The 13266-nt window shown below is 36.5% G+C and overlaps 1 protein-coding gene across 1 annotated transcript in view; it reads left to right on the forward strand.

Moving 5' to 3' along the window:
* The window catches only part of PDK1 (pyruvate dehydrogenase kinase 1), a 28443-nt gene extending 15460 nt beyond the window's left edge, over positions 1–12983 (forward strand). The window contains exons 9-11 of the mRNA XM_077751096.1: positions 6714–6824; positions 10122–10235; positions 12454–12983. Of these exons, the coding sequence (XP_077607222.1) occupies positions 6714–6824; positions 10122–10235; positions 12454–12594 (366 nt within the window). The 3' untranslated portion in view covers positions 12595–12983. The remainder of the gene's footprint in view (positions 1–6713; positions 6825–10121; positions 10236–12453) is intronic.
* Positions 12984–13266: the final 283 nt, after the last annotated feature.

Consider the following 13266-nt stretch of genomic DNA (forward strand, 5'->3'; position numbering starts at 1 on the left):
ATTGTTGACTTGTCTATTTCTCCTTTCAGTTCTGTCAGTTTTTGCTACATGCATTTTGCAGCTCTGAGATTAAGTGTATAGATGTTTATGATTTTATATCTTCTTGATGTATTGACCTTTCATCATTGTAAGCCCATCTTGTTCTCTGATAATAATTTTTGTCTTAAAGTGTATTTTTATCTGATACTACTATCACCATCCCAGGTTTCTTTTGGTTTCTGTTTCCATAGTGTATCTTTTTCCAAGATTTTTCTTTCAGCCTATTTGTGTCTTTGAATCTAAAGCGTGTCTCTTCTAGAGAACATATGGTTAGATCATGCTTTTTTTAAGTCCAGCCAGCCAATGTCCATCTTTTAATTAGAATGTTCAAGTCATTTATATTTAACATAATTATTGCTAATATAGAAGTTATGTTTGCCATTTTGTCATTGTTGTGTGTATATCTTATGTCTTTTTTGATTTTTTATTTCTCTATTACTGATGCTTTCTTTATTCAAATGATATTTTCTGCTGTACCATTTTTCTTTCCTTCTTGTTTCTTTCATTATACTTTTTTGAGTTATTTTCTTAGTAGTTGTCCCAGGATTGCAATTAACATATTGATTTATTTATAACAATTCAGATTCAATTCAGGTTAATACTATCTTAATTTCAATAGTAGAGACATAACTTTGTTCCTATATAGGTCCATTCCTTCCCCTCCCTATCCTCTATACTGTTATTGTCATAAAACATAAAATTTTTATACATTCTGTGTTCATCTACACAGATTTATAATTATTGCTTTCTGTAATTGTCTTTTAAATAAGGTAGGAGAAAAAAGTTACACTCAAAAAATACACCTATACTATCGTTTATATTTACCTATATAATTCCTTTTCCCCTGTGCATAGGCCATACATTTTTGTTTCCTTGCATCTCTTATAATTTCTATTGAAAAATTAGACACTCAGAATAATATAATGTGACAACTCTGAAGATCAGATACTCCCAAAGATTGGTGGTTTTGTCTGTTAGTGACTCTTTAAACTATTTCTGTAAAATCTTTATTCTGTAATGTGTATGACCACATACACTTGGTTAGCTTAGTGATCAACTTATTATTGGACTGAGAGTTCCTTAAATACCTACTATCTTCCAGTTTTTGCAAAAGGACCCTGTGTACATATCGGGACACACTTTCAACACTCAACCCAGCAGTTGACAACTCTGAGTTAACCTTTAGGTCCTGCGTATATAGAACCTCAAGTCAGTCAGACATGAAAGATTTCCTGAACATGAACATAGTCCTGGACATAAGCTTGACCTTCTAGATTCCCAGGATATCCTTGAGCTTTTGTAAGCCCCTAAAGACATCTCATTCCCTAACTTTTCCTATTAAGGTTTTTAGTTAACTTCTTGTTTGCCTTAACTGTTTTACACTGCCTTAGGTAGCCTTCAAGTTAATTATCTCTAATTGTTTTTGAGAAATATTTCTGAGGATAAAAAGTGGGTGTATACAAGACATTTTGCATTGGGGAGCTCAAAATCAGGCCAAAGAAAGAGAGCCTTCCCAGTAGCTGCCAGGATGCCAGTTTCACTCTGATTGCATGCTTTGATGGGAGTGGAGATGGGGGTAGGAATAAGCCAAGTTAAAACACCACAGAGTTCATTGTTTTTCTTTCCTAAAAGTTCCCCACATTGCTGCAAACCTTTGGTTAATTTATAGAGTTCTGAACAAAGTTGGTTCTGACAGTATTTGCCTTTTTCTTGATGCTTTGATGCATGAGAAACTTCCTTTATCTACTATTTTTGCTGATGTCCCTCTTGCTATTCCTTTTGAGAAGACTTTTGCTTATTCCCTTTCCTGTTCCTTCATACATGACCAGTTTTAGATGTCAGACTTTATTGTTTTGTTTGCTTTAACTGAAGCTTTTAAGATCTTTTCTTCAGCTCTGTTTGGAAATTTTGTAACGATGTAACTTGGTGTGGATTTTTTCTTACTCATTGGTCTGGCTGGCCCTTTAAAATTTCCACTGTGTCCTTGATACTTTCTTCCCTACTGCTTCACTTTCTGATAGTCTTATTTGGAGGATGTTGGTCTTCATGAATTGATCCTTTGGTTTTTCTTATCCTTTCCTCCTACTTTTTATCTCTTTAAAACTTTTCATTCTACTCTGTGAGATGTCCTCGACTTTGAATTGCCAACTCTTCTATTGAATTTTCATTTCCATGATCTTATTGTAAGTTTCCAGGAACTCTTTATATTTTTTATTATTCCTTTTTTTTATAGTATTCTGTTTTAGTTTTATCTTCTATTATCACTCTGAGGATAGTAATAATAGCTGTATTTAAAAAATTAGTTTGCTGGGTGTATGGGTGGCTCAGTCAGTTGAGTGTCCAACTTCGGCTCAGGTCATGATCTCCCTATTCGTAGGTTCAAGCCCCACATCAGGCTCTGTGCTGACAGCTCAGAGCCTGGAGCCTTCTTCGGATTCTGTGTCTTCCTCTCTCTCTGCTCCTCCCCCACTCGTGCTTTGTCTCAGTCTCTAAAAAATAAACATTAAAAAAATTTTTTACTTAGTATGCTTTAGCTCTCTACACTTTTTCTCTGAATTTCTTTTTTTTTTTTTTTTGTTTATCTTTCTTGGCTGTTCATTTAAAAAGAGCGAGGCACAAATAAATATATGGCAAATACCGTCTGTTTGCTAAAAATGTAATGGGAATACATCACTTTTTTTCAGCCCAGATGCTAATGTATGTCTATTTTTTGGTTATGTGTCAGTTACTTGCTCATTAAGGTTTACTTGATTCAAAATAAGTCCCATATGCCTTCTGCTTTGGGGCCTCAGTTGTGCTACAGTATTGTCTTTCTCATACCTTTTTCTGTTTCTCTTTCATGTGCTTTTACAGGTTGGCCTGTAGCTGTTTTCTTTTACTTGTTGTCATCCACCACAGCATAGATCAAGATTCACTGAACTCTTAGACACTTAGCAGAGATTTGTCCTGTGCTGGTGGGCAGGCTCTTTTTGGGGAATCTGTCTCTTCGGTGTGAAGAAAGGTTCATAATGACCTAGCAGTTCCATTCCTAGGTATATACTCTAAAGGATTGAGAACAGATATTCAAACAAAAACTTATACGTGAAGGTTCATAGAAGCATTATTCATAATAACCAAAAACTGGAAATGGCCCAAATGTCCATCAACTAATGAACAGATCAACAAAATGTGATACAGCCATATAATGGAATATTATTGGGCCATAAAAGGAATGAAGTATTGGTACCTGCTATAATATGGCTGCTATAATACTGAAAAGTTGGTTTTTCACTAAGTGAAAGAAACCAATCACAAAAAATTATATGATATGTATCACATATCATACAATTCCATCTATGTGAAATGTCCAAAATAGGCAAATGTATAGGGACACGAAATAGACTAGTGTTTTCTTATGAGTGTGATCAATAAATAGTCCAGGATTCCTTTTTGAAGTAATGAAAATACTCTAAAATTTGTGGTGATGGTGTACATATCTGTGACTGTATTAAAAACCATCCAGCTTTTACACTTTACATAGGTGAATTTTATGGTATGTGAATTATTTCAATAAACTTTTTAAAAAAAAGAAAGGCTCATAAGGATCTTAACAGACTGTTCTAGAAGCCTCTGTAAAAGCTCTACCCATAAAAGTCACAGTCACATGACTATACCTACTCCTGTTATCTCTGTTAAATTCTTGCTTAAATTTTCTTCAGTAGAGTTTTCACCCCCATCACTAATACTAGATTTTCAGACTCAAGGTCTGCTTTTAACATATTTATATAGATATACATAGAGGAAAATAATGCTAAACGATATGTATTAAAAAGTCAACAGGATGACTTAAAGTTGAGTCTTTATGTAGTCTTTTTTTAATGTGTATTTATTTATTTTGAGAGAGAGGGTGTGTGTGTGTGAGAGAGAGAGAGAGTGTCTGCACTATTAATGCAGAGCCTGACATAGGGCTCTGTCTCATGAACTGTGAGATCATGAACTGAGTCAAAATTAAGAGTCGGATGCCTAACCAAGTGAGCCACCCTGGCGCCCCTATATAGTCTTTATATAGTCTTTTTCCCGTTCTTTTACCTTATTTAGATTTTTGACATTTTCACCTTTTTACCCCACCGCTAAGAATCCTGTGAGAGAATTGTTTTTTTTCTGGCATATGACTGGAGCTGCTCTTTCTGATTTGGTGTTTATGCTGTATTCGGTAAATAACATAAATGTTACAGCCACGTGTCTTTTAAATTAAAATGTAAATAAATGTCTTGGTTCATTCCCTTTTGGTGATTTTATTATAAACTTGACATTGATAAAGCTCTTGAGTAAGAGACTTCAGGAGCTCTGGGTGAGTTCGGGGTTAATAATCTCTTTCCTTCAGGGCTGTCATCAAGTTAGTAGTGGTTCATTTCCCTTGGACCCAAAATTCACGTGAATTAGCCCAGGGAGGTCAGTGTTATTGGAAACAGGAAGTTAGGGATGGCAACTCTTGGTTAGATGACTTTGAGAAGTGGTGATTTCACACACTAAAGAGAAAACTTGAAACAGAATTGCCAGACTTCTCTTTCTAAGCTTTTCTATTGACATTACTCTACACCACGATCTCTTTCATAATCTCTTGATATTTCCTTTGTGTAGATTTGTTTCCATGATTCTAGATTTTTTCTTCAAATTATCTTAATCAGAAATGTTTTGTTTAATTATCACATATCATTTTCAATATTTTTGTCATCAGATTGGCATTCTTAAATTTGTACAGACCAGCTATCTTTGCTTCTCTCCCATTTATCCCTCCTTTCCTTTTTCCACAAAACTCAAATAGGCTGGCATAATATCATCTGGTACAGTTCTCTTGGAAACTCTTTTGTCCCTTAAAAAAAAACTGCTGGTTCCAGTTTATTGTGTTTTTGACTGCAAAGCAAAGGGGGTTACCTTTATCAGTTTTTAACTACATTCATATGGCTTAGTTTACCCCCTTCACCTCTAATAAGATGACACTTCTCAAAGTCACCTCTGTCCTTTCTGCTCAGCTCTCTGCTTTTCTAATACTGGCCTCTGGTTAGAAATCACTTCTTGTTTCCTGCAAGATTGCTATAATCTTTCTGGCCAAAGGTTAAGGAAAACCAGAAAATATTTATTGAAGTCTACCTTTTTATCTTAGTATCTATTCTAATATATTTAGTTACTTAATATTTACAGAACAGCCACACTTCTTACTCATGTTACTAGCAAATGTGCAGCCAAGCATTAATGGATGAATAATTAACAAATTGATGGATCTCAGAAAATACCCAGAGCTCTTTATTAATCTTACTAAAATAAATCTCATCACTGGGCTTTGAATTCAAAGCCAAAAACAGTGTCAGGCATATGTATATACAAGTTCTGATTAAAGTCTTTATATATTTTTTATATTCTAATTTTCTAATTGTAGATGTATCAAAGCCAAGTGATCAAATGGTATTTCAAAGCAGCTTTTTATTTAAAAATTAAAATATCTATGTAACTCTTATTATGAAAGTAGTATATATACATACTGTAAAGATATTTAAAGATCATATAAAAACTATAAGCCATCTAGCCTATTGACTTTTTTTTAATATGCTTTTAAACTTACTTGTGATCAGACTTTAGTTTTATTTTTTTACTTTTTTAAGTATCTCTATACCCAGCATGGGTCTCCAACTCACAACCCCAAGATCAAGAGTCAGGTTATTTTACCAATTAAGCCAGCCTGGCACCCCTAGCCTATTGACTTTTTAACCATTCAGCACTATCTATCTGTCTATTCATTTGTTCATTCATATACACACATATGTTAAAGCAGATTGTCTGTTTATGACAACTGTATAATGTCACGGATAGTAAAATGAATTTAGATTTTGTGACAAAGGAAAATAACTGTAATAGATGAGAATGTAAACTATAAATAGGAAATAAGGCAATGTTAACTGTGAAGGAAACAGAATGAAATAGTCTGTGAATAAGTTACTAAATTCTACCTACCATATGATTTGAGTTGAGAAATGACATTAGAACAATATAAAGACCATTGTACTTTATAAACTCACCAGAAAGCTGTCTGGGGGTCTGTGAAGCAGAACCTGTCTTGTGGACCGCTCTCATGCCGATACATACCATTCGACATAATATTTAGTAGTTCGATAGTATTCTGTTTTAGAATGTGCATTAGTTTACTTAAAGAGTCCTCTATTTAGATTGTAATTCGTTTTTAGCTATTCTGCATAAGCCATGATGGATATGCTCATACATACTTTGCATACTTTTAGGATAAGCACTGTTGTGTCAAAGGGTTCATACATTTTGAATCTGCTTGTCAGACCACCCACCAGAAAGGATTAACAAATTTATTGTTACATCCAAGATAGACTTATTTTATGCCCCATTCTGTGCTCACTGTGCTGTTTGTGTGTGACTTCAGTAAATATACAAAGCCACAGCATTGACTCTGTATTGTGATAGAGTTTATTATGTATTAGAAATGTCCATATTGGAGGAAGTGTATGAAGTCTACCAGTGAGGAAAATGCCTACACTTGCAACCTGGATTGCATGGGACTCGTTTTTGAAAAGCAGTGTTCTCCAGCCAGCAGTTAAACTGTGACACTGTGTGCGTTGGTGTTTTGCTGTTTATGGGACTTGATCAAAGGGCATGATCCTTTCTCACTGTAGATGAGTGACCGAGGAGGTGGTGTTCCCCTGAGGAAAATTGACAGACTCTTCAACTACATGTACTCAACTGCACCCCGGCCTCGTGTTGAGACGTCCCGAGCAGTGCCCCTGGTATGTGATCAAGAAATAGTGAAGTGTAAAAAAAAAAGAAAAGGAAAGAAAGAATGAAGTGTGTTTTTGTGAATTGCCAAAAAAATAAATCAAATAAATATCAAATAAATTACCAAATAAATCAGTTAAGCACTTGTGTAGGGTACCTACCCATAAGGAAGAAAGGAAGCTATTAGAAAAAACACTTCCCTCTAAATTTAAACAGCCTTTGGCTGATTTCTTCTTTTGATTGAAAAGAGCACAAGACAAAGAGTATTGTTTTACAGTTCTTGTTGCCTCACTCGATAGTGATATGTCAGTAGTGTTCACATGGTTAACCACATTTTGATACACCATGTCTAATGTGAAGACTAAATTACTGGTTTTACTAGCATTTGGTCAATCCTGATTTAATCTTCAGTATTGATTTCTTTTTCCTCAAATACTGATAATTAGAAAGAATTCATATTCTAGACTCAGAAAATAAGACTAGAGTTCTGATCATCTAATCACCAGCCTGCAAAAGGCTCAAAGTATAATTGTTGTGGTGGTATTTTGTATTGATCTCAGCTACCTATTTTCAGATTTAATGTGATCAACTTTTGAACTGGTTCCATGCTTGTCCTCTAACCCCTAGAAAAGCACTTTGCCAAATCTCTGACCTGTAACTCTGGAAGAACTGTTCTTCTGGGCTTTAAAACTTCTCTGGCATATACAACGGGGTTATGCAGTAACATGATGAAATTTAGTACCAGATGGATCTATTTTAGATTCTTTCTAAATTCCTAGAAGGACTTTATTCTAATCATTTTACTTGCTACACAGCACAGATTCCATCATTACAACTGTAAAAAGTTCATGTTCTCACCATACTTTTAAAATGATTATTCCAGGGAGGTGCTTCTCAAATTGAGATACATGTGCATCCATGTGCCAACATGCAGACATGGTCGAATAATAAACATGAGCATCTTCTTAGATTCTTAGATATACCGCTTTGTAATAACTATTGTTGAATTTTTATGAAGAGTGGCATAGAATACCAGTCCAGACTCTAGATCTAAACTGTCTGATCCCATTCCTCACTCTACTCTATCCTGGCTGTAAATTTGAGAAAATTATTGAACTTTTAATGCTATAGTTTCCCTAACTTTAAAAATCGAGTTATTGTGAGGATTGAGTTAATATATGGAGAAATACTTGTATAGTGCCTAGCACATAGTAAATGCCGTATAAGTGTTTGTTATTTCGGATGCAACACTTATTGTAAATTTTTAAGAAAACAAGAGGTGTGACATGACACAGGCTTCTCTGTACATCTACACAGACTTACCAAGGGCAAGACCACTGTTAGGCTCTTACAGAGCTTTCCTGCTCATGTCATGGCCACTTTGTAAGTAGATCCAGTAAGCCAGCACTGGACGCAGCTGGAGCAGTGCTGCCTGATATCCACAGAGGTGACCATCTCGTCTGCCTGATTACCAAGTGCCTCTTCCATGCAGACACCTCCTAGTGGGCATCTACATGGACAGAATGTCTTCACACTGTACGCCTGTTCAGAGACAACCATCCACATTTCTCTCTAGACCTTCTCGTCAGTTACCCAGTTTTGTTTTTTCTAAGTTCCTGACCAGCCAGTCAGCCTGCTTGCCACATTGCCCATGAGTCCCTATAGCCGCACCATTTCCACCTTTTCCCGCTGGTAGGATTCACTTTCACTGCCACCTTTAAGGCTGGCCTCTGAGAGAGGTCGTAGCAAAAGAGCGAACCACTTTGGCTGGTGCTGGCAAACTGCATAGGTCGTTGGTGCACCAGGCCCATGCTGTTCTCTTTCCCTGTTAACTGTTTATAGGGGAAGCCCTGTGAGTCCCTGTGTGTGGTTGTGGTAGAGGCAGGTGATCAAGTAGATCCGGTACCACAAGATCCTGAGCCACATGCTTGTGCAGTTTCCTTGAGGCCATTTCTGGGACCATTTAATGTATCAGTCAGGGTCCAGCCAAGGAAGGAAATAGCTCACACCAATTATAACGCAAGGAAGGCATATTTACAGAGACAAATTACAGAGCTATGTGCAGGGATAGTATACGGATCCCGGGCCAGCAGCATATAGCTGTCCCCACCCTGAATCAACAGGAGAAGGAGAAGTTAGTAGAACCCAGAAGAAGAGTCAGTAACAGAGCAGCTGCTTACACTCAAGTGGTCCAGCCCCAAGGGAAGCACCTCAGCAGGAAGGAAGCAGAGGAATAAATACCCAGACTTGACTCCCTCTGAACTCCTATAGACTTCCCCGCTGGCAGGACCCACTGGAAGCAGAGGGCAGGGGAATCCACCGATACCATCCTCCCAGGGCAAGGAGTAATGCGGAGAATGGGTTGTTGATTTGGAGGGGTAAACAGAAACTCTGGTTAGAAAAGTCAAGTGATAATAGAGGTAGGTAAAGCCAGTGCCTCCATTTGTTAATAGCATTCTGATTTCTGAATCCACATAAGCTCTGAACTGAAGTGTTACATGGAATATCATTGAACATCTGATTTGGTGATAAAAACTGTTTTTACATTTATCCACATGTTTTGCTTTGCGTTAAAGAATCTGTAGGATTTATTCAGGTAAAGAAGGCCATTCCAGATACTGGGAATAGGATGAACAAAGACACAGAAGTGAAAACTAACATTTGAGGAACTTAAGAGCAGGAGATTTGGTTCAACTGGGCTGGAAAGTGGGAGGCAGAGACCTGATCTGATCACGTCTTGAAAGCTCTTTTTAGAAGCTTGAGTTTTATCTCAAGGCAGTGGGTTGGGGATGGTCGATGGGAAGGACATGGTGTTAGTGGTGACGTGCTTTGAAGGTTTTTAATCAGGGAAGTGACTTGTCAGTGAATAGGAAAGTGGACCTGTTATTGATCTATCCAGGTTCAGAACACAGGCTGGAATTTCACGGTATTAATTTCAAAAGATACATGTATCTCTGAGCCTGCAACAAAGCTTTTTTCTACTCTTGCTAAGAGAAAGAACATGTTTTATATGATATTGCCAAAAGCAGTATTGGGATACTGTAGAGCATGGCAGTGAAGAAAAGCAGTGTGCTTCTACAGGAATCATTCTACAGAAAAAGAAGAATGAGTTTTAAAGGACCAGCAGGGAGTCATCTAATGTAGTTCCCAACTAGGCTTCAGCCTGATCAGTATTATTAGTTAGGTATTAATGATCTCTTAGATGCAGGCTCTGATAGCCATGGGATACTCAGAAGCATTTATTTTAACTAGAAAAGTATTTTACTGTGTGGCTTTCTGAATAGAATTTCATTTTTCTCATCAAACAGGCTGGTTTTGGTTATGGATTGCCCATATCACGTCTTTATGCCCAGTACTTCCAAGGAGACCTAAAGCTATATTCTCTAGAGGGTTATGGCACAGATGCAGTTATCTACATTAAGGTAATAATATAGTCATTTTGATTTAATAATACTTTTTCTGGTTATGAGAAAAGATGCCAATATGTAGCTGTAATGAAATTTTCTTTTACCTCATTGCTATTAAAATATAATATAGTTTTTACGTAGGATCTCATCTGTTTTCACAAGTTATCTCTTTGACTATGGGAAAATAAATGCTCTCATCTAAAATTATCAGGACTATGGTTGTTAGCAGAAAAGAAGTTAGGTTGAAGTGGGGAATCCTAAAATGTTAAATAACAGAAATTTAATTTTAATATAAAACACATGAATGGACATTGATCCACCAATCTTTTGATGTACTACCAGGGTCTTTTCTTTGAATAGGAGTCTGCAGATTCAAGACTCAGTGGTCTTTCTTGCAGGAGCTATACTTATAATGCATTGTTTTGATTTCTTTAAACAAGGCAACAATCAAGTGCATAATCCTTTTTGATTTATATGTAGTCCTTTACAGATATCTTCTGACTCAGATTTGATGGCAATTTTTATGTGACTTTCCTTCATAAGTCTTACCAAAGCATTCATCTTAGTTTTCAAAGAATGTACCCCTGCCCTTTTTTTTGCATTTTGTTTAAGCAATGCTTGTTCAGTACTTGATTAAATTATGTAATTACAATGACAGAAGTTCAAAGCAGATTTGGGAGCAAGCATGGGTGATTGCATACATACTCACTTGGTGGCAGTAGAAGCAGTTAGCCCACTGGCTTGTGATGTTCCATGTGTTTATGCAGAGATCAGCATATTTTACAGGGTTAGAGAGTGCTGAGCCCCATCAGCCTACGGTACTTCATGTAGTGACTCGACTTTCTTGGTCTGGCCACTAGATGGCACCTATTTTATAGGAAATGCTGAAGACTGTATATTGGAAAAAATAAATTTATCTGAAAAGGTTAAATTCTTCTAAGATAATAATTTTTTTTTTAAACCAGCTCAATTCTGAGTAACTTTAAAAGGGCAACATGAAGGTAACATTTTTATTACTAAATGTAACATTTTTGATCTAACCTGTAGAAGAATAAAGAGTTCTGGCAATTCTGGCATATTTTTGAAGAAAATATATGGGTGAAGGGTTTTTAATTCCACTTTGGAAAAAACAGAAGACAGGAATTTTATAAAATCATTAATATCAATGTCAAAGACCTTCCTTACCATAATCAGAAAGAAATTTCCTGTTCAATATTTTCTACATCTTAGGGAATACCTGTGGCATAAGGTTGAAAATCCTACTAAAATATCTTAACTTGAAGATGATCAGGAAGAACATAGTCTATCTCAGACTCCATTGATTTATAGGAAGCTGAAATAGAACAGTGAATTACTGGTGGTGATATGTTGGAAACATGAAATTATGCACAATGCAGAAATCACATATGCTGTAACTGAAATTGGTGGCTTTAATGGTAGGAGAAGACAACACAGGATCAGACTCAAGGCCAAGAATTTTTCAAGCAAAAGCCAAGACGCCTTAGACAAAGTTTTGTATTTATCAATGTTTTTAGGATGACTGCTGAAAAAAATAGTATTTCTTCTAACAAATAATTGAAATAGATTTCATTAAATGATTTTTTTAAATTTTTAACATTTATTTATTTTTGAGAGAGAGCATTATCGGGAGAGGGGCAGAGAGAAAGGGAGACACAGAATCTGAACCAGGCTCCAGGCTCCGAGCTATCAGCACAGAGCCCGACATGGGGCTCAAACTCACAAACTGTGAGATCATGACCTGAGCCGAAGTTGGACGCTTAACTGACTAAGCCACCCAGGCGCCCCTAGATTTTATTAAATGATTGTACAATTATATGTTAAAGTACATTTGTCAGTTTTTATGCTTTTACACTTAACTGTTTTTTTTTTTTTTTTCCAATTAACCAAGTTCTGGGTCATGTTTTTATAAGAGGCATCTCCTTTACCTGTGTAAAATTTCAATCCAACAGCTCCAGGCTGGCTGGACAATTACTGCGAACAAAACACTCAAGCAATATGCACACCAAGCAGCTCAACAGACTTAGTAAATAACTGTTTCAAATACGTACAGTGTTTCACCATGTATGTACATGATGTCAATGATTAGTTAATTAGAATCCAGTAAAATATTGTTTAATTTGTAGCGAACTTCTTGCCACCGTATATTTTCTCAAATAGTGGATTCTTAAAAAAAAAAATGCACCAGACTTTTAGGTCTTGCTTTTTCTTTCAGGCTCTGTCCACAGACTCAATAGAAAGACTCCCAGTGTACAACAAAGCTGCCTGGAAACACTACAACACCAACCATGAGGCTGATGACTGGTGCGTCCCCAGCAGGGAACCGAAAGACATGACGACATTTCGCAGTGCCTAGATCTGCTCGGGACACCTGGAAAATCCAAATGTGGCTTCTGTGTTAAATTTGGAAGGGATGATGTTCAGAACCACATTATACCAAATACTTCATGTGTTCTTTTCAAAGTTAACTAACTATTTGGGTAGAACAGATGGAAAGTGACTTCATTTATGTCTGTCAAGGCTGAAAGGATTGAAATTTTACCTATTTTACACGTATATTTTCACAGTTAATTGAACATATTTTTAAACACCTGTAGTTTTGGTCAACTTTATTTATGGTAGACTTCAGAAGCACGGAAGTCTTTGGGTTTCTACAGAAAGCTGTGTGTGTTTCAAAGAACTTTTCGTTCATGTCCGCTAGAAACATTTTCTTCATAATACTGATTAGTTAGCTATCCTTCTGGTTTTTGGAGTTCTGTCATCCTTCATTAGTGTGTAATGACAGCTGTAAAAAGACGGTCTTCAGATGTTCCAGTGACTGACTGTAAGTTAGGCCAAGAACAGCTGCCCTGTTAGCGTAGCAGCAGCCACCTTTCAGCCTCTCCCTGTGTTGTCTTCACTCTGAAGTTGATTTATCATTTTTTAATTTCACTGCAAAGGGTTGTAATAAGTTGCCTGTGGAGCTAAGCTAAGATTGTAGGCAATCTCCTCTGGATGTGCTTCTTGTGATTAATGCTGGGTTGGGGGG

Source organism: Crocuta crocuta, unplaced genomic scaffold (genome assembly GCF_008692635.1).
Source record: "Crocuta crocuta isolate KB4526 unplaced genomic scaffold, BGI_CrCroc_1.0 scaffold219, whole genome shotgun sequence".
NCBI classification, from domain to species: Eukaryota; Metazoa; Chordata; class Mammalia; order Carnivora; family Hyaenidae; genus Crocuta; species Crocuta crocuta.